The 17,783-nt window shown below is 37.0% G+C and overlaps 1 protein-coding gene across 5 annotated transcripts in view; it reads left to right on the forward strand.

Annotated features, from left to right (window-relative positions):
* The window catches only part of Ndae1 (Na[+]-driven anion exchanger 1), a 338,918-nt gene that overhangs the window by 85,429 nt on the left and 235,706 nt on the right, over nucleotides 1–17,783 (forward strand). For all 5 annotated transcript variants that reach the window (XM_089252552.1, XM_089252555.1, XM_089252556.1 and 2 more), the window contains exon 2: nucleotides 8,479–8,559. In XM_089252552.1, the coding sequence (XP_089108678.1) occupies nucleotides 8,479–8,559 (81 nt within the window). The remainder of the gene's footprint in view (nucleotides 1–8,478; nucleotides 8,560–17,783) is intronic.

Here is a 17,783-nt window from a genome sequence, read left to right on the forward strand (position 1 = left end):
TCGTCTTTCGAAAAACTTCTTAAAAAATACTTATTTCAAATAGTCAATATTGAAAACTACTTTTGATTTCGTCCTCAAATTCGCACTCCCTTTTTTGCTACAGATTGACTTCCCGCTTCAAATGGTTAATTTCTCATTTAAAATTCCCTTTTGTTGTCAGCTCTGCTGTACTATTTCAAATCCTATTATATAAACTCATGTTGATTTATTTATCAATTTCTTTTTATATAAGTAATAATGCACCCCCTTCCCATTGCATCATTAAATTGTATTTTATATATAACTTATGTATTATATATGTGTGAGTATATTTTGATTTTTTTCATTTTATATTTTTTTTTCTCCTCCAAAATTACTAAACACTGTAATTATATTTTATATTGTCAGTTGTTAGTGTTTATAAATTAACTTCATTGTAACAACCAGTATGGCACCTAGGTGTCTCCTTGGTGGTTTTCATTAATCAAATGTAATACTTTTATTAACCTTATATTAATTAATAAATTGATTTGATTTGAAAAAAAAATATGCACTTAAAAATGCCAAAATATATAATATCTTTACACACATCCATATCTTTTATGGGTGTCTTTTTTTTCTGCCACCTCGTTAGGCAATTTGCCTGTTGTGTCCTTTTTTTTTTTCAGGATTTTTCAAATACAAACACAAAGTTAAAAATTCGAAAATATGTACCAAAAATGAGAATATGCGTTAAAAAAAATCAATTTTAAAATGCATATTTTCTATTTGTTAGTGCATATTATTCATTTACCTCCTTACTTATGCATATACTACATATGCAAATAACTTCTAAATATTTTTTATTTAAGCATTTTCAATTAGTAATGAAATTAACAGTAAAAAAGAATTGCAAGACTTTCTAAAAGAATTGAACATTTTTGACACTAACACTGAAACAGTTGATATTTGAAAAAAAAGAGCAACGTTCGTTTGGAAAATTATGAAAAAGTGATTGAGCTTCTTAAATATGCACTTATTCTGAAAATTCTTTGATTTTATGCATTAATGCTGGAAAAAGCCAAAATATGCAAATGCATATAATCCGGCTCTACTTATAACTTTTAAATTTCATATTTAATTGCTGTATATGTATTTAATATTTACATATTAGCTGTATGAGATTTGATAGGAAATCTTTGAATAATTGCAAGCTATAATATATATTTGACTATAATAGTCAAATAATAAAATGTTATAGGTACTTGCTATAAACGCTCAATTTTCGCAATTTGTTATTTTTAAATGGGATTTAGTGAGTGAGCATTTTTATTCTTAACGGACTCCTCGCTAAATGCAGGTACATTCTCTTTTGAATGGCATGGCGTGCAATTTGGTACAGTTGTCTCGGCGAATTTTTATGGCGTTGAAGTTTGAATGGTGAAAATATTTCAAAATAAACATTTGAAATATTCATTACAGGAGCATCGGAAATTTTATATCTGTGGGTGCTCGACTTGAGTGTTATGTAGGAAATTTCGATTTATGAATTAATTCTGGGGTGGGTGGTACTTGTGTGCTACAAAACATTCTGGTTGCGCGAACAACACCGGCTCCGACACCACTGATTGGGTAGGCCTATACAAAAAATTCCCATCGCTGACGCTTGTTTGGGAAAAAAGCCCACTTTGTGATTGTTGGGGATTTATGTCTGTGAGTGGCGCTTACTTCCGCTTCCGACAGCACACACTCATTTAGTTTTGTTTTGCTTCGCTTCCGGAAGAGTGTGGCCGAGGGCCAGGAACGTGATCGTCACGTGACCGGAGAAAGGAAAGCGGAAGGCTCATCACTTTGGCTTCCGAGTTTTGTTTGCCTTCTGACAACCATGAGTTGTCTTCCTAATAAATAAAGACAAGAGACTTGGCTAAAAATGTACTAGCAAAGACTTTTGTGCGTAATTTTTTTTAAATCCAACTTTCTATCCTAATGTAATAAAAAAATCTTCACTCTAGAGCGGTGATTCCCAACGTGGGCCTCACGCCTCACAAGGGGGCGATTTGACTCGGAACTTTTCAGATCTCATTTTTATATTTTTCTCGATTCCAATTTATACTTTTTAAACAATATCTTGGTGACTCGGTGCTTTTGACTGAATAAATAATTTTTTTGCCTCCCCTCCCTTAAGGTATCCGAATACGTTTTAAACGTCATTTTAGATTTAAAAAAATCGGGATTTTTCTAATTTTCATTTTTTATGAAGCATTTCTTGTGATTCTAAAACAAGCCTTGTTTTGTTTATACCAGTTTCCCAAACTTCTCATTCCATCGCAACCTTCTGAAATTGTTTCTCATCGTCTCCCAACTCAAGTGAACCCATAGGATCCTGTGTTAAATCCGTAGCTTCTATCGTTCCCCTGGACCATTCCATCGCCCACTTTTGGAAACACTGGTTTATATGATGCTTAGAACCGAAGTCACGCCCATCTTAGTGTTGCGTTTTTACATCAAGTAATCTGTGAATAAAAACTTAAAATACGTTTTACGAAGAATGCTTTTTTTTTTTCAACACTTTACTTGAGGGTGAAACATGGTTTTCAAAAATCTATCGATTGCATCATTACAAAATTTTATTGATACTTTGCCATATATTGTTAAGGTTATGAACCAAAATCTAAGGTCTATCAAATGCATTTGTCTAATTAGTGTTTCATTACACGATATGTTAAATGAAACTTCAAGAAACTCACACGTACATTAACAGATTTGGGTATAACTTACACACACAATAAAAAGAAAATGTTTTCTTTATATCTTGGGCTGATAAAAAAAAAGCCGTCTCTCTCTCTCTCTCTATCGTCCCATCTGGGGTCATTTGCTGAAAGTTGAGAGGCTACTAATGCGTCTGCTTCAGTGTCTCACACGCCACAGTGCGTGAAATAAGGAAGGCAGGGTCGCATCTCCAGTGGTGTAGATGGTAGCATGCTTGCTCAGTTTGCAAGAAGGCCTGGGTTCGAATCTCTGCGGAGACCAGGTGACTTTTCTTTCCGCGTTCACCTCGGCATAATATCCAGAAAATCGTTTCCTTGATGCAACACAATCCTTTAAATTTCGCTTCATGACCTGCATCACTACTAGCTGAATATATTATAAAAGTAACAAAAAATTTCGTTCATAAAATTTTTTGCAATCGTGTTCTAAATATTACGTGAATTTTGCTTAAAATTTGGCATAAAAGTAACTTTTTCTTAGGAAAATGACAGGTAGTCCAAATTTTATTATTTTCACTATTTTGAGACACTATATTGAAAGTTCACTACAGTACCAATTTATAGAAAAGTGCTAAGTAAGGTAGTCGGATACCTTAACGTGAATAGGAGTTAAATTCTCTTGTTATTCAAAAAGTGAGGTTATTGGGGTAAAATTTAAGATTTTTTTGTTCTGTAAAAACCAAAGTGATATTAAGAAGTTTCATTGGTGAGTGGGGGGGGGGGGGTGTGCCATCCTGACTGCAGTTCTAGTTTGGTCCTGACGAAAGATACCAGGATTTCAGACATTCTTTGGTGGGGCATGGCCAAAAAAATGTTGGGAACCACTGCTCCAGGGATTTTTCGTCATAGCCTCTTCGCACTTGATCAATATTCAAAGAAACACCTATCCTCAAATATTGTACTATATCTTTCCTGTAACTAACAAATCTTAGTTATGAATGTTTTTCGAAACTCATTTCATATACTCTATAAGGTCAAGAAGATGGCTAAATTTTGTTTTATTAAAAACGAATACTGAAGTTTTAGTCATAAATATAGTCTGCCTGTGTTATACATTAATCATTCAGAGATCGAAAAATTTGTGTTTTAATACAATTTATCAATGTGTTTGGCTTATTCATTGAACATGAGAGCTGAATATGTCAACGCCAGTTATGAACGAAACTCTCAAATTTCTTTTTGAGTAAAGTACTTATAAGGCCGGGCTCACACTGGACCGATACGACAAGCAATATGATTCGTGACGCGTAAAGGTACGTATACATAAGAGCGCCGATCTTGAACACATACGACCCCCCTGCAGTGGTTCTCATCCGTTCGTTGGTACACAAACTTCCTTTGTGTTCATTGAAAAAAAAACCGATTTCCTGTTCAAAACAGCTCAAGAATTATTCGCAACACCGTAAAAATTACTGAACAATCAATTGCGAATGCTTACTTATAGATGATCCGCGCGCTAAAATGTATTTTAATAAAAGAATAAAGAATCCGCGCCTTAAAGAATCCGTTCGAATTGCATAAAAACATGAAATCAATACCGGTTCCTGGTTTTTAACCAATCTCGTCGATTTTGTCACGTCGCGGATCGTATCGCTTGTTGTGTTGGTCCAATTTAAACCCAGCTTAATGGAGAGTGGACTCATTGTCATCCACCTCCGAATAAAAAAACAGGTTTGCCTCCTAGTGATGTCGGAGAAATCATTAAGAAAGAAAGCAAGATAGTGAACAGCGATTTCGTTATATAGCTATTATTAGAATTCGATTAAAATTTTTAATAAAAGTTTATGAATAAACTCGATTTTTTTGAAAAACCGATTAGATGTCATAAAAATCATGTTCTATACAAAACATTTTGGATAAGTGACCATATTTAAAAATATATCAATATTTTGATCAAATTAGATTCAATGAAAACTGATTTCAGTTTTCCCTGAAAATTCTATATCAAAGGAGATTTAAAAGACTACCAAAATTTATTGTCTGCAGTATGAATAGTAGTTTTTCGTATTATCGGAAGCATCAGCTGATGCTCCTCACAAGTACCATTCGAGAGGGGTTTCTAGGAAAACAAGCAACAATCTAATCGGGAAGTAGTTTCGAAATCAGTGAATAATAACCAAAAATAACGATATTTTTTAAAAAACGACTAGATCAAAATGAAGAAATTACAGGTTTAGGCAGTAATATCAAAGGCAGCATATCAAATTGTTGAAGCGGGCACCTTAATCTTTTTAACTTATTCCTACATTTGTTTACATCTACCGAATAGGTGAGTAAAATGAATAAAATATATTTTTTATATAGCATGTATATTAGTATAATTTGGTCACAAAACTATTTGATTAAAATTCGATTAATCGATTATGATAAAAATTTTAATCTATTCCCAGCCCTACTGAAAACCACATTTTAGTCTATGCTAATTTATGCTGTTTTAAGCAATTTTAATTGTAACCCTATTTTGAAAGTAAAATAATTCAGTGGATCCACGTATTTTGTGTGAAACCATGCATAACTAATGCGATCGACCCCCCAGGCCTACATTCTTCTGTTTTGCGACTGAATTTTTCCAACACAACCGTGCCGTCCGCAACACTGTACTTATAACGCTTAGGCCAGTAGTTCTCAAGCTTTTCTCACTCGCTGATTCATTGCCCAATTCTTACTCTATCCGCGGCTATCTAGAATAGTTTAGTAGATATTTTCACTTATAAAAGAACCACTTCAAAGCATAAATATACACACGAATGTGTGTGAATATCTCCAGCCGCGACACTCCTGACAAAGGATGGCGACGCCTTTAGAAGCCGCGACGAATACTTTGAGAAACCCTGGTTAAAGTGAGCCTGGTCGTGTTCTGTTCGTTTTTTCGCAAGACAAACATTGCATTTTGTACCATGTCAACTGTGTCATGCGCCAATACAATGCCACAACAGGCAAAATGCCCAATGAGTTGGCTGAGAAAAAGATTCCAATAACAAATATAGATGTCATATATTTCTAAAATACAGCAGCCCAATTAAAAATGCAATTACAAAAACTAGAAAAAATATATACACATGATAAAGTATTATACAATGCCCATAAAGAATAATTATCGTTATCTTATTTTAAGTATGGATAGCTTTTCGATTTACCCCAACATGTTTATTGTATTTCTTTTTTTAAACGTGTCAATTCTGCTAGAATTTACTACTTCCGGGGGTGAGCTATTCCATTTATTAACAACCCTGTTAGAGAAAAAATTCCTTGACACCACAATCTAGAATTGTCCCTCACCAATCGATACTGGTGTTCCCTTGTAAAAACAGTTGATTGACGGTATTTTAATAATTCATGGTCCATCCTATCTATCCCGTTGAAAACTTTGAACGCTTCGATCATATCACCCCGACACCTGCGTTCATCCAATGTAATGATATTCAAAAAATGGTGTCCCTTCATAACTCAAGCCCCGTGTGCCAACAAGAACACGTAGCTCTTCTCTGCACCCCTTCAACCAAATCCCTCTGTAGGTATGGTCCCCAAAACCTTACAACATGCTCCAGTCCAGGACGAACTAAGCCTCTGAAAAGCAGAAGAATGACTTTAGAACTAAGCATGAACGCGAAGAGACATTTTTGAAAATAAAACCGAGCATTCTATGGGCTTTTTTGACCACCGCTGAAAAATGTTCAGAAAACCGAAGCCGGTCTTCAATGAGAATTCCCAAATCGGTGACCCTAGTTGCTTCCGGGATAGACACCGTTCAACTCGTAAGAGAAACGTGGGGGGTTTGAACCAAAATGAGCGACCATGCATTTGTTAACGCTAAACGTCATGCTCCAATCCTGTTTAAGTTAGCATGGAGCAACTCACTATTGCTTTGATTCCCGACTATCCCCATTAGCTTCACGTCATCTGCGAATTTGCTAGCAATCCCATCGATACCCTGATCGAGTTTATGGATAGATATAATGTGAAAAAAGTATGGAGCCAAAAAAGGACACTTCCTTGAACTCCACTTGTGACGCCTGTGCAATAAGAGAATTCCCCGTTCACCATAACTCGTTGTGACCTATCACTTGACCATAATTCTATCCAATTCAACAATTTTCCCCCAACCTAACGATATCGCTTATTGCGATATTGTTACTGAATATTGAGATCATTGCTCCTACAGGGAATACTGGCAAGGCTCGATCAGTGGGGATCTGAGATGAATCCTATTTATTTTTTATACTATAAATTTACTTTGGAGGTGGGGGCTCGGCACAGGATAAAGGAGGGGGGCATGATTGATATCCTCAAATAAAACGAAGCGAGAATAAAAATGGTATGGAAACATTGACGGCACGTAAACAAAACTTTAGAACATTAAAAAAATGTCAAATTTTATTAAACAATGAAAATAATTAACAGAACCATTCGCGGTAATGAAATTTTAAAAAAAGTTATGCGTTTCTACTGTTTTCATTTTCTTGAAGAAATTATATTCTCTTACACCATCAAAATTTTTTCACGCTTACAACTGGACTCATCGAGTTGATTTGCGTCATTTGTAAAATATATATTATTAGCTATAATACCCGGCGCTGCCCGGGTTTTCTTCAATGAGGCTTTTTGAATCACGTGATATCTCCCTTTTTCTTTGAGGGACATGCAAACCGTGTCTAAGTTCACCAATATGGCGACTTCCTGCGCGACTCATAAAAGAAACAAATCTAGATTCAAAGAAACGTAAAAATAATTTTTTTTTTTTTTCTTAAATGGTGCTAAGTATTTCGATCTCCCCCCCCCCCCTTTGAACTTTTGCTTCAAAAAATGCTTAATTAAAGCTGTGGAATTTTTTCGATGTACTTTTTACGAGCCCATAATTAATTTTAAAGCAACCTAAACTGTAGGAATTAATGCAGTTCAATATTAAAAGGCAATACGGAGACATTAATTTTCATGCTCGAGAAGATATAAATAAAAAGTTGAAATGAATGTTATTGCATGGATATCCAGCTCGAAAGTAGGTCTGGCTAATTATTTCATATAATTTTCTGGGCTTCGTATATCTCTAAGCGAACTCAATATTTCAAAAATCCAGTATTGAATACAATTTTTAAAATTATTGATGTGACAAAGCCCCACCAAATTTCCGCATTTCTACATTAAAATCGGCAATTTTAGCACTGATTTCTATGAGGATCACCCTTTTCCTGACCCTCAAAGCGATGATGATTATGACGTCATTCAAAAAACCTCATTACTGGGAGTATTGAAAATGTGGCAAACCATTATAAAAAGGCATAAATATTATACATATACTGACAGCCTTGAAGAAATGGCAAACCATTGTAAAGGCATATACACGTCTTAAACGCATTGCTAGGGAACCACGGTAACCAAAGTAAACGTTCGGAAAGTGATTGTTGAGGCCCAAAAACCATTGTTGCGCGACAGTTTTTTGCCCATTTGGGGCATTTACCCTGCTCTGACGAATTTTTAAAGTAGCCTATCGTTTAAGTCTGGTCCCATTTGGTATATATGCAAAATTAGGCGACGATCGGTCTAAAATTGTAGATTTGTATAGAGAACACACACACACACATACAGACAAAATCAATTTTATATATATAGATTGTGAAAAACTTTGCTCTCGCTTACATTACTATTTCTTCTTAATGCTATACTGAAATTCATAATTTATCGATACCCTTGATGCTAACGATGCATATTTTATGTATTCAATTTCATATTTAAGATTCTTTTATTTCCAAAACAGCTATGAATCCCCTAGATGAAGCTCCAAGAGATCCTGGTGCACGGGTTAACCACCATAGCTTCACTGATAAAGATTTCGAGGGTGAGTTATAAAAATTTTATTTTCGTATGTTTGCATGCATGCATACATACATACATAATTATTAGGACTATAATTGGGTCGGTTAACCTATCAATTGGTATTCGCAGTTAAAAATTTTAGTTCACTTAATCGTCTCCATCAATCCAATCAAAAATCGATTAAAAATTTTAATTTTAATCGAATTTCGATAAGTTTGTAATTTAACTTTATTTACTTGACCAAACCGATTAAATTTCTTAACCCTTTCTAAGGCCGTGGAAAGTAGCCTATACTACTTAAATACTCCTCTGTGAAGTATATATCGCATTATAATAGTTTGAGCTTGTCATTACACGAGTCCATTATATTCAATATAATAAAAATTGTTCCATTGTATTCTCAAAACAAAATAATGTATCAAAAAATTTGTGTATCACTTGAGAATTTCGAGGGGGAAAAATGGCTCGTGAAGGGTTAAATTATGTTCCTATACATAACATTTTAGATGAATAACCATACTTAAAAATATTTATAAATATACAAATACAAGGCCGCAACAACCAAAATGCCCAACGAGGTGACTGAGAAAAAGATGGCCATAACAAATATGGATGTCATCTATTTAAAAAAAACAGCAACCCAATTAAAAATTCAATTATAAAAACTAAAGACTATATACATGATATATTATACAATGCCCATAAGAAATATTTTTCTTATCTAACAATGAATAGCTCCTCGATTTACCCAAACATGTTTATCATATTTCTTTTTGAATGTGCCAGTGTGGTAGAATTTATTACCCCTAGGGGAAAGCTATTCCATTTATTAACAACCCTGTTAAAGAAAAATTCCCTGAGACACCACAATCTTTGCCGCTGTGGTGGTCGAGTGGTTATAGTGACGGACTCGCGATGCGGGTTCGAACCCCACAGTGGTGGTCGGCTGAAGTTGGTTTTCTGTGGTTCCCAACTTCAAGGCGCAAATGCGAGCCGATCTCCCCGTTAAAAAGTCTCGCCACAGAGAGCAACAGTCGTACAACGAAAAATCATTCAATCATAACACTTCACTCATAGTTTGAAAAACTGGTGGCAGATGGCAGCACTACACATAACAAGCATTACAGAGAAACAAAAAAAACTTCGTCAGGTTTCACTACACGTACATGCACATTCCCGCATGTACCGATTCGTTGGGGGTTCCGCGGGGGGTTGTGGGCGGGGTGCATGTGTGGTGTAGCAGTAGTAGGTAGGGTAAAAAAGGGCTCGGGGATCCATGATGTTCTTAAGTCAGCCACCTCGTTGGGCAATTTGCCTGTAGTGGTATTGTATTTGTATAATCTAGAATTGTCCCTTACCAATCGATACTGGTGTTCCCTTGTAAACACAGTTGATTGATGGTATATTAATAACTCGTGGTCCATGTTATGGTGCGTATACACTAGCACGCCGACCTTGTAGCGTACGACCCCCTGCAGCGGTTCTAATCCGCTCCTGGGTACACAAACTTCCTTTGTGTTCGTTAAAAAACCGATTCCAGGTGAGTCCAGTTAAAACAGCTCAGAAGTCGTTCGCAGCACCGTGCAAATTACTGAACAATCAATTGCGAATCCTTTCATTATATGATCCGCGCGCTAATGTATATGCGTCTTTATCCTTCCCGTTGAAAATTTTAAACACTTCGACCATAATCCCGACACCGTCGTTCTTCCAACGTAAACATAATCAAGAAATTGTCTTTCTTCATAGCTCAACTCTTGTGCAGTAACAAGAGCACGCGTAGCTGCTCTTTGCACCCCCTCCCCAAACCAAGCCAATATCCTTGTGTAGGTATGGTCTCCCGAAACCTTGGTGCATAGTCCGGTCCAGGATGAACTAAGCCTCGGAAAAGCGGAAGAATAACTTCAGGAGAACTCATTGAGAAGAAGCCGCTCTTCAATGAGAATTCCCAAATCGGTGACTCTAGTTGCATCCGGGATAGTGACAACATTCAACTCGTAAGAGAAACGTGGGTTCGAACCAAAATGAGCGACCATGCATTTGCCAAAGCTAAACGTCATGCTCCATTCATTTGGCCTGCTCCAATCCTGTTTAAGTTGGTCTGGAGCAACTCCCCATTGCTTTGATTCCCGACTACCCCCATTAGCTTCGTCATCTGCGAATTTGCTAACAATCCCATCGATACAATGATCGAGTACTGATAAAAGTGAAAAACAATTTGGGGGCCAAGGACACTTCCTTGAGGAACTCCACTTGTGTCGTCTGTCCGATCAGAGTTCCCCATAACCCGTTGTTACCTATCTCTTAACCACGATTCTATCCAATTCAGCAAGTTACCCCCAATCACAAAATCACTTCAAAAATTTATCATGTTGGACCCGATCTAATGTCTTCTGGAAATCAAGGTAAACAACATACAAGTATTACAACTACATTAGCAATCTTCCAATCCCTTGGAACGATACCCTTGGGAACACTACTCCTGTAAATCTGTGCGATTGATGGCCCAGCATTGAAATCTGCAGCAATTTGCGGAAGGGTTGCACGTCTGTCACGTTTAATGATTCTCGTCAGTCGTCGTTGATCCCGTTCTTGCATGATGTTTTTCCAGCCGCAGCGATGTCGTAGGTTTAATTTTTTACCGGATTCCCGATATTCACGGTACACTCGTGAAATGGTCGTACGTGAAAATCCAAATTTCATCTCTACCTCGGAGATGCTATGTCCCATCTCTCGTGCGCCGACTATAACACCACGTTCAAACTCACTTAAATCTCGATTACCTGCCGTTGTAGCAGCAGTAACCGATCTAACAACTATGTCACACTTGTTGTGTTATATAGGCGTTGCCGACCGCAGCGCCGTACTCTGATTGGTTCCGTATCTCTTTATTTGCATACGCATGCCTGAACCAGTTTTTTTGGCTCTTCAGTTTATGTTTTCGGTGATAAATATTTTTAGGACGTCTTCCGTCACCCGAATTAGTGTATCGGACTGCAAACTTGAAGACCGAGGTTCGAATCCAGCTCGCGAATATTATCCACTTTTTTCTTTTTTTTAACACCTCGTCAGAAAATGATTTAAACATTAATTCTTTTTGCTGATGCAATACATTTTACTATATATTTTGGGGGCTCTTAAAATACAAGTACTGTACTGTAAATCAGTTAAATATTATAACAAAAGCATGCAGAAGAACTTAAGACCAATAATGTTATAAAAAAGTAGTTGTCTTTTAGTGTCTTTTCTTTTCCTAAGTTCCGATTTTTAAATATTTTATAGCTGTTTACGACTAATTAACTGTGCATAATATATATATTTTTTACACAATAATTTTTCTGTTTATTTTTAGTCGATTTGCTATCGAAAAATGCATTGATAAATTGGAGAAATATTTTACTAAAATTTACAGGGATTTTCGTGATCCACCTCCTTAGCTGTTTGAATATTTCAGTTTGTACCGAATTTATAATGTACTTGTATTTTGCCGAATCTTAAAACTTTGGTATATAATAAATCAATTAAATATTATAACAAAAAATATGTAGAAAAAATTTTATCAAGACCAATAATAATGCTTTAAAAAAATGTAATTCCTTTTAGTATATCTTTACTCTGATATTTAAATAGGTGTTGAAATATTTCATAGTTGTTTGCGATTATTAACATGTACAATATATTTTTTCATACTATATTTTATCGGTTTATTTTTAGTCGATTTACTATCGAAAAATGCATTGATAAATTGGAGAAATTTTTTACTAAAATTCACAGGGATTTTCTATCACATTTTCAGAAATTTTAAGTCGTTATTCTCCTTTAACTGTTTGAATATTTAAGTTTGCTTTCAATGCATAAATTTGTTGGTTTAAAAAATAAAATCGTTTTTATAATAACATGGAAAATAGCGCGATTTCACATTTGAAATGACTCGCAGAACATCAGTGGAAACGTCTACCTTGTTTGCACCACTGTTCCGCGATCAGATACGGAATAAGAAGATATAGTAGAGTTACGCAAATTATCGTTGAGGCTGAAGCAAAGTGATTGGCTGTGTGGAAAAAATCGCGGAATAGCGCTGCATTTGCGAAATATGCGTACCGGAATCTGGTAGTATGCTTTAACCAAGTCAAGGGTACTGAATATTGTTTTGCCAGCGGGAAAATTAGCAAAGTCATGCACGTGTGGAATTGGGTAGTGGTCGGGTTTCGTTCTGGCATTTAACATGCGATAATCTCCGTAACAACGCCATCCCCCAACCATATGCAAAGGGCTGGCCCAATTGCTTTTGGAGGGCCGACACCAACCTTGACTTTCCATGTAAGCGAATTCGCGTTTAGCGATAGTGAGCTTGTCCTGCTCCAAACGTCTGGCCTTGGCAAACACATGTGGGCCTGTCGTCTCGATAAAACGAGTAACGTTATGTATAACGGACTTGGTCGAGAAATTTATCTTAGTCAATTCGGGAAACTGTTGTATAACAGCGTATGATAATCAGTAGTATCATGCATAGCAAATGTCACACCAGTGGAGGGTGCTTCTGCCTTGGATCCGGATATAAACATTTTTGAATCTTGTGAAACTAATCGAAATTTGTTCGTGTCAACCAAAAAGCTGTATCGACTAAGAAAATCAGCGCCTAGGATTGGCTTATTGATTGAGGCCACAACAAATTTCCAAACGAAATTCTTATGCAGACCAAAGTCCGAGTTCAGTATCTTAGTACCAAATGTCGGAATCTGGGTGCCATTAGCAGCAGTTAACTGAAAGGAATTGGTTTTGTTTGACAATTCAGATTTTTCAGCAGGTAACACCGATACCGATGCTCCAGTATCAACAAGGAAGTGCAATCCGTTTTTACGATCACAAACAAATAGGCGACTTGCAATATTAGCATTTTCGCTGTGCGCCCCCAACGAATGCTCTACTCGTTTTTTGATTGCTTATGAGCATGCGCTGTGCACTTGTGAGAGCTTTTTCTCTGAATTTTCTGTGGTACCAGCATATTTGAGATGTTTGTCCCGTTGAGAGATTGGTGAGACCTAGATTGCGAACGATAACGAAAACGCTGTCCATGAGGTCTAGTTTCTAATCTAGACACGCGAGTGTAGATCTCATCTAATCTGGTATCGATTGGACACGGCTGGACTGAACTGACTTCCGTGGACTCAGCAGACGGTATAGTGGACGTTACCATCTCCGCAAGCTTCGGCAAGTCGTCAGTACTTACGGCTAATATCTGCTGAACAGCTACTGGCAATTGTTGTAACCCCAAGGTTTTCAAAATTTTATCGTCAAAATGCTTCCTATTTCCAATAGCAAACGTGACGGGCGCTTGTCGCCCAAAACTATGCCTTGCAAAAGAGCCTTTAACCTAGAAGATTCGGAATCGGCATACTGGGATATCAACCGCTCTTTCAGGGCATCATAGCTATTTTGAGCCGGTGGATTCATTAAGATATCCGAAATGACTGAAAGCTCCTGCTGATTTAAACTAGGAATTACATAGAGTTGAATTTCGTCGAGTCAGCACTAATTTTGGAGAGCGAAAATTGCGATTCGATTTGTTTGAACCACAATTCCGGGTGATTTCGCCAAAACGGAGGCGTTTTTACCGCGACTGGGTTGATTTACATCGATTCGGGCTGAGTCGTTGACCTCGTGGCGCTTGCAACACAAATGAAGAAAAATTCAAAAAGAACCTACCGCATTCTTGACACCACCTTCAGAAGATGAGATGACATCATCTGTTTCCACCAGGGGATATCAACCAGATACCATAAAACGCCGGTAGCCGAAAACGGAAGTTCATGGTCGTAGCATAAACAACGTGGTCGAGAAAGGGAAACAGCAACTTGCAATCTCACATGTTCAAAATAAAAAACGTCACCGTTACGTGTTGGAGGCGCAACGTCGTTCGGTAGGCGAGCTCACAAGTTGAATACAGCTATTTTTAATTATTTACATGTTTTATTTACAATTTGACAAAATTAATTCCATAACATGGTGCATTGCACCATATGTAAGTTATGTCTTATCGTTTATTTTTAATTTAAGTTTTATCACTGGTGAATTTCCAGAGTGCCTGAAACTTGCAATCGTTTCCCCAATACATAAAAAAGGGGACAAAAAGAATGTTAATAATTACAGACCGATTTCTTTACTATGTCTTCTCAAAGGTCATAGAAAAAATAATTAAATCCAGAATAATTAAATTTCTTGACAGCGTTAATTTTTTTAGTGAGAACCAATTTGGATTCAGAAAGGCAAAAAGTACAGAGGACGCTCTTGTTAATTTTCTTTCAAATGTGTATATAGCAGATAACAATACATTGTAAAGTTGCGTAATTATTTTTAGATATCGGCAAAGCTTTTGATACCGTGAATCATAGTATTCTTCTAACCAAACTAGAATATGCAGGAATTCGGGGTTTGCCACTTAAATTTTTCAAAACATATCTTGCTAACAGAGTTCAAAGTGTGAAAGGGAATTCTGTTTTGAGTTCTAAAAGACAAATTACATCTGGTGTACCTCAAGGATCAGTACTTGGACTTATTTTATTCCTAATATATATATAAATGACCTGTGTAACTTTAATTTGAAAGGAAAAATCACTGCTTTCGCTGATGATTTAGCTCTTTGTTACTCTGAAAGCTCTTCAATCAACTTGAGGAATAACATGCGAAATGATCTTAACTCAATAAATATCTGGTTTAGAAATATTAATTTGAAATTAAATATAGATAAAACTAAATATATGTTATTTGGTTCTGGTACTTTCGATGATTTTGGTGTCCTAAAATATCATAGTATGACAGATGGCCGTATCTCGGATTGTATGTGCACAGTTGTAAATAGAGTAGACACCTTTAAGTATTTAGGGATTTTTTTAGATTCAAAACTATCCTGGAAAACACATATTAATTATTTGAGTGTAGAATTAAATCGGAACATTAGGAAATTTTATTTTATCAGGAATAAATGTTCCCAATCCATTTTAAAACTTCTTTATTTTGCGTTAGTAGAATCTAGATTGAGTTACGGCATTACATGTTGGGGTGGGACATACTTCAGCAATCTTTCTTCACATTTGGCACACAGAAGTCCTTCATCCGTATCATTCTGAGTAAAAATAGACTCACGCATACATTTCCACTTTTCAATCAATTAAAGCTACTCCCTCTATAACACTTGTACGTTTATAAAAGTTTAAAAATGTTTTATAAAAGAAGTGGCCATTTCAATCTGAAATTACATAAGTCTGGAATGCAATTTAGACGTCATACTATACAGATACCAAGGCCAAATAAAACTCGTTTCCAAAAATTTTTCCTTTATTTAGCTCCCAAAATATTTAATTTACTTCCTCAGTTAATAAAAGAACAATCTTCATGTACATCTTTTTTTGTAAATTTAAAATCTTGGTTGTTAACTCAAGAAGATTTAAATTATCTGTTTGATATTGTAATGTAATCTTGTTTTATCTTGCATACGCTGCTAAATGCCAAATTTTTTTGTTTATCAATTCCATTCCTGTTGCCACTTATTTCTTGGTGTTATATACACTGCTGGCCACCCAAATTGCAACACCAAGAAAGACAAGAGATATCGCAACAACATTTATTTTGTAGATAACATGTTGACCAAGCATCAAATGATTAAATTTATAGACTTCTGTGAAGTGTGGTTCCTGCCAAAATTAGTAGCCAGAGTAGCCGCCATTGTTGGAGATCACCGCTGCCACACGCCTCGGCATTGATTCAAAGAGACTTTGGATGTGTTCTTGGGGTACAGCAGACCAAGCAGCTTCCACGCGTTGCCAAAGTTGATCTGATGTGGCAGCTGGGGATGTAATCTGGGTCAATCGTTGAGCAACCATGGACCACATGTTTCCTATCGGCGAAAGATCCGGAGAGCGAGCTGGCCAGGGAAGCAATTCAATCTGGCGATTGACGAAGAACCTTTGGACAATGCGTGCCACGTGTGGTCGCGCATTATCCTGTTGAAATATGGCTGTGGGCAAGCCCTGAAGGTAAGGAAGGACAACTGGCTCCAACACTTCGGAGATGTAGCGCTGGCTTTTGAAAGTACCGGCAATGCGTACTAGAGGAGTGCGAGAGTGATATCCAATACCGCCCCATACCATAATACCCGGTGCAGGACCAGTGTGGCGGTGCATAACGCAGCTGTTCAGCATCCTCTCTCCACGGTGTCTCCAGACTCGAATCCGACCAGCGTGGTGTTGCAGACAGAAGCGTGACTCGTCAGTAAAGACAATTTCATTCCATTGTGCCGTCCACATCCTTCTTTCATCGCACCATTGGCGGCGGAGACGTCTGTGGTTCTGCGTCAAGGGTAGACGAAGCAATGGACGTCTTGCGGACAGACCACTCTGCTGTAAACGGCGTCGAATGGTACGCGCAGACACTGGATGATGCGGTACACACTGAATGTGCTGTGCTATGGTTCGTGATGTGGCTGAGCGATCCGTCACTGCCATACGCACAATACGCCTGTCATCACGTGAAGTGGTGGATGCGATCGAACACGTCGGTCCGTCGTACCCTCTTGCATCCAACGATCACATATCCGCATTACAGTTGTTTGGTTTCGTCCAACACGACTACCGATTTCCCTGAAAGATAATCCACAATCTCGGTAGGCCACTATCCTTCCTCTGTCGAACTCGGATACTTGATCAAAAGATGATCGCTGTTTTCTACGAGGCATAATTGATCGTTTTTTTGAAAAAACCACAAGAAAAACACAATTGCCGTACTTCAAATCGTCGAAATCTCCAAGCCTTAAATAGCGCTTTGAAATGGCGTCACAGGCGCGCGTGATGTGCGTCTGCGCTGAAATTCTAATCATTTGCTTATCTCACTTCCGCTAATGCATGTTGTAAATTTCATATTATTTGCATGCTTCCTTCAGGGTGTTGCATTTACGGTGGCCAGCAGTGTATATATGTGTGTTTTTTTTTCTTTTCTCTCATTATTTATGCCGGCAGATATGTATTTGCGTATGTAGGAAAAATTGTCCAAGTGTGAAATTTCTTAGCATTTGTGGGAAATTTTAAGAGTTCAGCAAGCAAAAGAATTTTTTGAAAAAAAATAAAAAAATATTAATGCAGTGTAATACTTTTCTATTGTAAAATACTTGACTAATTTCCAGCGGTAGATGGCAGCACATTTTTTGGAATGCGTGAGAAAAATTTAGTCAAAAGGGAAATTTTTGCGGGAAAT

Source organism: Pholcus phalangioides, unplaced genomic scaffold (genome assembly GCF_987345545.1).
Source record: "Pholcus phalangioides strain wild (caught in Gottingen) unplaced genomic scaffold, Ppha-v1.0 ptg000029l_1, whole genome shotgun sequence".
In the NCBI taxonomy this organism is placed as follows: Eukaryota; Metazoa; Arthropoda; class Arachnida; order Araneae; family Pholcidae; genus Pholcus; species Pholcus phalangioides.